The sequence below is a fragment of the Myotis brandtii genome, unplaced genomic scaffold, assembly GCF_000412655.1.
Source record: "Myotis brandtii unplaced genomic scaffold, ASM41265v1 scaffold514, whole genome shotgun sequence".
Lineage (NCBI taxonomy): Eukaryota > Metazoa > Chordata > Mammalia > Chiroptera > Vespertilionidae > Myotis > Myotis brandtii.
The window spans coordinates 848470-856366 of record NW_005369591.1 but is presented as its reverse complement, the minus strand read 5'-3'; the positions used below and the strand labels follow the sequence as shown (position 1 = coordinate 856366).

Sequence of the window (7897 nt, the reverse complement as noted above, 5' to 3'; positions counted from 1 at the left end):
ATATATATATATATATATATAACTGTATCAAAACACATTTTAACAGACTTCACAGCTTATTAAAGCTTCAGTTTATAGGCATTCATATGAAAGATTTCTAATACGGAATGTTCATTTAGAATTCTTCACTGGGCTTCCAGTGTTCTACATCAGAAATGCAGAAGTTCTTCTTCAGTGCAATGTTAGACATTTTACCTCTGTTCATTTATGCTTTTCTTTCAAGGTTTCCCAAATTTTACTTTGGATCTTCATTTTTGTATGCTTGACTTATTTCCTTCCCTATATTTTCAGGTAAGGCAGGTTGATATCTGTATAAATATCCATATGGACGAAGATGATAAACAAGGTATTCTAACTCATACATGGTTGTAAGATCAACATAGTGAAAAGAAACTGCAAGATCAGAACAGCAACCAGGACCCTCTACAGGAGGGTAATAGTTATAATTGCAGTACCAAAATGTTTTAGGTAGATAACCCTTGATTAAGTGGTGCTCTGGTAGAAAGGGATGAAAAGTTTCTTTTCCAATGGTATCTCTGGAATCTCCCGCTTCTACATTGATAATTTCCATGCATCTTCCCAGTGCTAAATCTTCAATGGAGGAACTATGTGTACATTTCTTTGTTTTAAACGCATCAACAAATCTCTTCAAGGCTTCTTTGCTCAGTACATATCCTGCTCCTCCACTCATGTAGCCCTGCTTAACATAGGGCTTAAATCTTCTCCCAAAGTAAATGGGTTCTTCAGGGCTGTGTTTTGAGAGAAGCCATCTCAAATTGTCTAGTATAACATATGTATCGTCATCGGCTTTCATAAACCAATCAGCATCTTCTAGATAGTGATCATGAACATACTGAAAAGCTTTAATTGTTTTCCAGTATAGCTGGTCTCTGCCTTCTCTGGTTTCTAATCCCACAGCAGGGAAGTCTTTGTTTTCTTCTGAACTCATAAACAACACTTTATTACAGCGCTGGGCCCATGTAGCTTTGACATGTTTAGCCTTTTTCTCTAGATTTTGAGGTCCTGTCATAACCCAGCAAAGAATTTTAACCTTCTGATAGAGGTTTTCAGCGATGTCAGTGTTCTCATCTATTAAACAGAAAATTTCAAAGTTACATTTACATATAATGTGAAATCCAAATAAATTATGTTGAAGAAGACATTTTCTTAAACAGTATCAAAGAACCACCCCACCCCCTGTCCCTGTTTCTATTTACCTAGCTACCATTAGTGATTTAACTGAAAGAAAACAAAACTCAACCTAATATGAACTGTCATTCTGATCTATTGGTTTCATGTCAATCTTATCCAGGAGATCAGTGGAGCTAACAAGAGTTGTCACTATGACTTCAATTTTTCAATAATTTTTCATTGCTCTGAATAAACTCTGAATCGCACCGCCCCTCCCCTCAGCTGGTCCAGGCCGCGGCCGGCCTGTTTTAGAAGGCTTTTAGTTAGAGCTTTTATATTAGGTTTATTGTCCATCCCAAATTAATTTTCATGTTTGGTTTGAAGTATATGTCAAGATTCATTCACAAATAAAACCACAATTATGTAAACTATAATCTAATTTCTAAAATCTATGATGAGGCTATGTACAATTTTAACTTGAGAGATTTACATTGTGAATAGTGACCTGGAATGGCAGAAGTTTAAAAGAGTTCTTGAGGATGGTTTAATTACCTGCCTCAGAATTCCCAAGTGGTTGTAAAGTTTTCTACTTCCAAAGCAACATACATGAGTCTCAATTTCTTCATAGTCTTGGTGTAGCACTTTTCAATTTTAACTCTTCTAGTGGGTATCTCATTATGGTTTTCAAGTATTTTTATAATGAGATTTTGTTAAGTACTTTGAACATGTTTGGTATTCTCCATATTATCACTGACAAAAGGAAAAGAGTATAGACAAAATGCATAAGAATACTGATGCAGGGTGAGTAGACTTAGCATCATGGAATCCAGTTGGGGGCTATGGGGAAAGCGTTTGGGCAGAATCTGAGATGATTTAAGGTCAGAATTTAAGCCTATGAATTTGTTATTTACTACTTGAATATAAGCTTTTTCACAAGAAGGTGAGGATCTAGCTTAATAAAATATTATTCTCTTTTTTCTCTCAAATAATCTGAAGCTTAATTATTTATATTTAATACTTAGATTTTTATTTATCTTAAAACATTAATAAATTATTAGCATTTCACAGTAACATTTAATAGCTATTAATAAGGCTTCACATATTTTAAAAGTGTAAACTAATGTAATATTTATACTTTGCCAAAGTTGGGATTGAAAGCATTACCTTCACATATGCTACCTCTTTATCAGGTTCTCATCTAGATATCCATCTGCTGTATTTTTTTTTTTGTTAGAAGTTAAATAACACATTTTTCATGTAACACAATCAAGAACTAGAGAATTTGATATAGTTATAAATACTCAGGAGCGTGGGATCCAATGGCATGTGGTATGCGATAGAAACTGAGCAAATTTCATTTGAGTCCAGATGTATACAGCATCCAGGTTGTAAGAATAAACATGTTTTGTAAATTTTGTTAAACAACCAACTGCATTGTTATGTTTTTTAGCCTAATACTGACATTTCTGTACATGATTCCAGAATGTTGCTTTAATGAACTACATCGGAACAAGGAATTCCGTACTAGTATTCTGACACATTCGTCTGAAAAATACTCACATACCACTTCATGTCCTCTGTTTTCCTTTAAGTTTTATTTATTCTGAGATGTTTACCCTTATTTTACATAGAAATATAAAGAGAATATCAAATCCCCAAATCATATTTCTGCCTTTGCCAGAAACAATCGTCACTATAAAAGAGAAACCCCCCCACAAATGATTGTGTGCTAGCTAGAGTATGAGAGGGCTACCATTTCTACTTCTTTTTTTTTTCAGTCCTTTATTGTTTTCAATTTCTATCATCTATAATAATAAAAGCGTAATATGCTAATTAGACCAGATGTCCTTTGGGACTTCCTTCTTCTGGACAAAGCCCCAGTGGGCGGTGGGTGGGGGCTGTGGCAGAGGCAGCAGAGGCCTCCCAGCTGCAGCAGAGGTGGTGGGCAGGGGCCGAGGCAGAGGCAGAGGGGGCCAAGGCCATTGTAGGAATTTCATTCATTGGGCCTCTAATAAGCTATAAAAATATGTTTACTGAAATGTGTGAAACTTTAGAATATAACTGAAGATAAATGCTAAATTATATATAATTTAATCTGTTTTCATAGAAAGCAAACTTATTGTAGATTACATTTTCAAATATTTCACATACTTATCATCAACAGAAAACAACAGAGTTATCCATGGCATTAAACCAGCCCATGCCAATTATGTTATTTTATATGCTGCTTTCAAAGCAATAGTTCTGTAAGGAATCCAAATGAAAGCTCAGTTCAGTAGCGCTCTGTATTCTAAAGTGTTTGTTATGAGATCAGAAATATAACAAATGTGACATGAGGGTACAGTGTTCAAAGAAGAAAAATGGCATATCATACATAAAAGATGAGCTGATTATAATTAGTGAAGGCCAAATTATAGTGTGTCCATAGATATTATAAGAACACAAAAACATTGCAATTACCTAAAATAATATAATCAACAAACTCTGAATTTACTGATTAATTTTAGCTAAGATTTTTAAAATTTTACATATTACATTTTACTACCACTAGCATCACAACCTGTTGCTCTGTGTTTTTTTTTTCCTAGAGAACTTGTCTTCTGTTTCAATTTATTGTAAACTAAAGTAAGATATTTATTGTCAGTTGGTAAACATGCCAACATCTACTGTACATAGAAATAGGAAAATGTCCTTGGAAAAATCATCATTTTTTGTTTAGGTAAAGAATGCCATTTATTTAGGTACAAATTTTTGATTTACATTACTTTAAGTATGAGACAAAAATAGGAATTTCTCACCTTTTCAATGATTTCCTTGGGCATGAGACCAGCACAAGGATGGTTTAAAAATAAATTTTTCATTAATTTTCTACCCATGTAATCACAGATGCTGTTTAGAAATGCTTGTGTGTGCATGCATGAATGTCTGTGCACATATGCATGTGTGCATGAGTGTGTGCATGGGCATGGGTGTGTACAGCATTCAACTATCTTCCCTTGCACCACTCTAAAATCTTGGTTTTAAGGATAAAAGTTTAATCCAAATATGAAACATGGGAATGGAAAAAGAGGAGTTAAGTTGGCTTCTTTCCAAATTACATTTAAGTTTCCCATCAAACTGGTATCAGAATTGCCTTTCCTAACAAAACACAAATATTAATGGGTTAATCGTGCCAAGGTATAATAGAAAGTAGCTTAGCTTTCCTTGTGCTGGTCTTATATGCACTGATGTCTAAACTTCTAATTTCCCTTTCTTTGCCTCTTGATGACAACACAAGTATATCCCATGATTTTATAGTAACTTTACAGTAATAGAAGTGTATTGATTTCAGGAATTATATAAGCCCAACCCATTCTATATCAAAACATTAATTTCTCCTTCCATTTAAATACCACCCTAACCTAGTTGACCTATGGCCACACAAACAGCAACAAGGAAAATGATATGCATTGTCTATTCTTTTACTTTTTTTCTACTCAGGTTGTGGAGCCTAAAGCATTTACAATTTGGGACAATGCACTCCCTTTATGAAAAGTTAATACAAATAATAAATACAGAATTTGTTCCATGGCATCCCAAGAAGGCCTGTGCACGTGAGAGGCTCTGAATTTGAACTTCATTAGCTTCAAGGTACATTCTCCCCTGCCTTCACGTAGCACTTCCTCTCTTTCTCCTCATCCTCTTGGTTCTTCAAGAATTAAAGCATAATGAGGAAGGTCTGGAGCTGAAGAAAGAACAGGTATTTTCACCAGGCAGAATTATTGCCAGTTCCTTCTTAGCTAGTACTGGCTGGTTCTGGCCCTTTGTCATGGCAAACATCCAAACTTGAATATTTATGAAATACATCCTTGGATTATTTATGAATCATCTCTTTGTATCTACCCAATCACATCTATGTTCTCTGATTAAAAACTAGAACTCCTGAGCTGACCTCTAGATTTTGCTGTCAGCTAGTGCCTCTGGCAGTATACTTTACTAGGTCCCCACCATGGCACATAATCTTTTTATTGGTGGTTGGTGGGGAGGAGAGTACTTTCAAAATGACTTCAGCATATTTGTTTCCCACAGTATCCATTTGACTCAAAGGAAAATAAACTCTCTTGTTTGTCAAATTTCATCTTGCTTCTACTGTGTTTTTTCTTATCTTTGCCTCCCCAATGTAGGGATGTTCGAGGCATCCTCCCACCTGCCAGTGTGAGAGCCAGGCTGCAATTTCTTTGCTACCAAGACTCTAGGGAAGGGGTGGGCAAACTTTTTGACTCGAGGGCCACAATGGGTTCTTAAACTGGACCGGAGGGCCTGAACAAAAGCATGGATGGAGTGTTTGTGTTAACTAATATAAATTCAAAGTAAACATCATTACATAAAAGGGTACGGTCTTTTTTTTTTTAGTTTTATTCATTTCAAACGGGCTGGATCCGGCCCGTGGGCCATAGTTTGCCCACGGCTGCTCTAGGGTGTGACAGGCCAAACTTTCCTAAGACTTCACAACATTCTCCACCCTGGTAGCAGCATGGCCCTGTCGATGGGTTTTTGAGCTCAGCTACCCAAGGCCAGAGAGCAAGACTTAGTTTTTCATTTTTGACCCCAATTTTTTCCAGTATCTCAAATATATTTAGAGGCTTATAATTTGCCTTAAAGGGCACCTCAAGGAAGAAAATTCTAACATCTATCTTTACTCATACAAATTTCTTTACTTCAAGAAACCCCATCTTCACCAATATACTCCTAGCTTTCATTTATATAGATTGCAGGTGGGAAATGTTGGCTGGGTGAGTTTGGCTTTTTTTTTATTGTTTAAAGTATTACAAATAGTAGTATATATATCTCCTTTTTTTTTCCAATTGACCTTCCCCCAGCCTCCCCTAACCCCGGCACATGCCCTCACCCCCCTCCTAGTGTCTTGCCTACATTGGTTATGCTTATATGCATGCATACAAGTCCTTCGGTTGATCTCTTACCTCATCCTCCCAACCCTCCCCAGCCTTTCTGCTGTAGTTTGACCATCTGTTCGATGCTTTTCTGCCTCTGTATCTATTTTTGTTCATCAGTTTATAATGTTTTGTTTATTATCCATAAATAAGTGAGATCATGTGGTATTTTTCTTTCACTGACTGGCTTATTTCACTTAGCATAATGCTCTCCAGTTCCATCCATGCTGTTGCAAATGGTAAGAATTCTTTTTTTTATAGCAGCATAGTATTCCATTGTGTAGATGTACCACAGTTTTCTAATCCACTCATCTGCTGATGGGCATTTAGGCTGTTTCCAAATCTTAGCTATGGTAAATTGTGCTGCTATGAACATAGGGATGCGTATATCCTTTCTGATAGGTGTTTCTGTTTTCTTGGGATATTTTCCTAGAAGTGGTATTATTGGGTCAAATGGCGGTTCCATTTTTAAATTTTTGAGGAAACGGCATACTGTTTTCCACAATGGCTGCACCAGTCTGCATTACCACCAGCAGTGAAGAAGGGTTCCTTTTTCTCCGCATCCTCTCCACCCATGCAGTGGGCTTTCTTGTTGTTTTGTTTATGGTTTCTTTTGCTGTGCAGAAGCTTTTGATTTTTATGTATTCCCATTTATTTATTTTCTCCTTAGCTTCCATTGCCTTAGGAGCTGTATTGTTAAATATACTGCTACAACAAATGTCTGCTATTTTGCTGCCTATGGCTTCTTCTGATTTTTTATGATTTCCTATCAATTGGAAAGAAGAAGTAAAACTGTCTTTATTCACAGATGACATGATATTGTACATAGAAAACAGCAAAGACTCCATCAAAAAACTATTAGACTTAATAAATGAATTCGGCAATGTAGCAGGATACAAAGTTAACAACCAGAATTCTATGGCTTTTCTATACACCAGTAATGAACTCACAGAAAGAGAAATTTAAAAAGCAATCCCATTTACCATTGCCACAAAAAATTAAGATACCTAGGAATAAACTTAACCAAGGAGAAAAAGGACTTGTACTCAGAAAATTTCAAAATGCTGAAAAAAGAGATAGAGGAAGACATGAACAAATGGAAGAATATACCATGTTCATGGATTGGTAGAATAAAAATCATTAAAATGTCCATACTACCCAAAGCAATAGATAAATTCAATACAATCCCGATTAAAATACCAACGGCATACTTCAAAGACCTAGAAAAAATTCTCTAAAAATTCATCTGGAATGAAAAAAGACCCCAAATAGCTGCAGCAATCTTGAGAAAGAAGAACAATGTTGGAGGGATCACAATACCATATATCAAGCTATACTACAAAGCCACTGTTCTCAAAACTGCCTGGTACGGGCACAAGAACAGACATATAGACCAGTGGAACAGAACAGAGAACCCAGAAATCGACAAAAGCCATTATGCTCAATTAATATTTGACAGAGGAGGCAAGATCATAAAATGGATTCAAGACAGTCCCTTCAATAAATGCTGTTGGGAAAACTGGACAGATGCTTGCAAAAAAATGAAACTAGACCACCAACTTACACCATACACAAAAATAAACCCAAAATGAGTTTGGCTTTTTTTTTAAACGAGTCCCACCATGATGTGTATACTACTACTCTTTGGATTATGATATTTGTACACAATATCATAAGCAATGTGGCATCAGTCAAGATTATAAGATAACAGAAAAAGTCCTATTCTAAATGTTGTTGCATAAACATTTCTTTATGGGCTTTGAAATGACCAAGCAACTATTTAGCCCAAATTCAATGCTTAATATGTGACCTATAAATGGGAAAGTTATATTAAT

General features: G+C 35.7%; 1 protein-coding gene across 1 annotated transcript in view; it reads right to left on the bottom strand.

The window, feature by feature from the left end:
- LOC102250159 (glycoprotein-N-acetylgalactosamine 3-beta-galactosyltransferase 1-like) overlaps window positions 1-1874 on the bottom strand; it is a 2849-nt gene extending 975 nt beyond the window's left edge. The window contains exons 1-2 of the mRNA XM_014548577.1: window positions 1850-1874; window positions 196-1089 (exon numbers count right to left, since the gene is read on the bottom strand). Of these exons, the coding sequence (XP_014404063.1) occupies window positions 236-1089; window positions 1850-1874 (879 nt within the window). The 3' untranslated portion in view covers window positions 196-235. The remainder of the gene's footprint in view (window positions 1-195; window positions 1090-1849) is intronic.
- Window positions 1875-7897: the final 6023 nt, after the last annotated feature.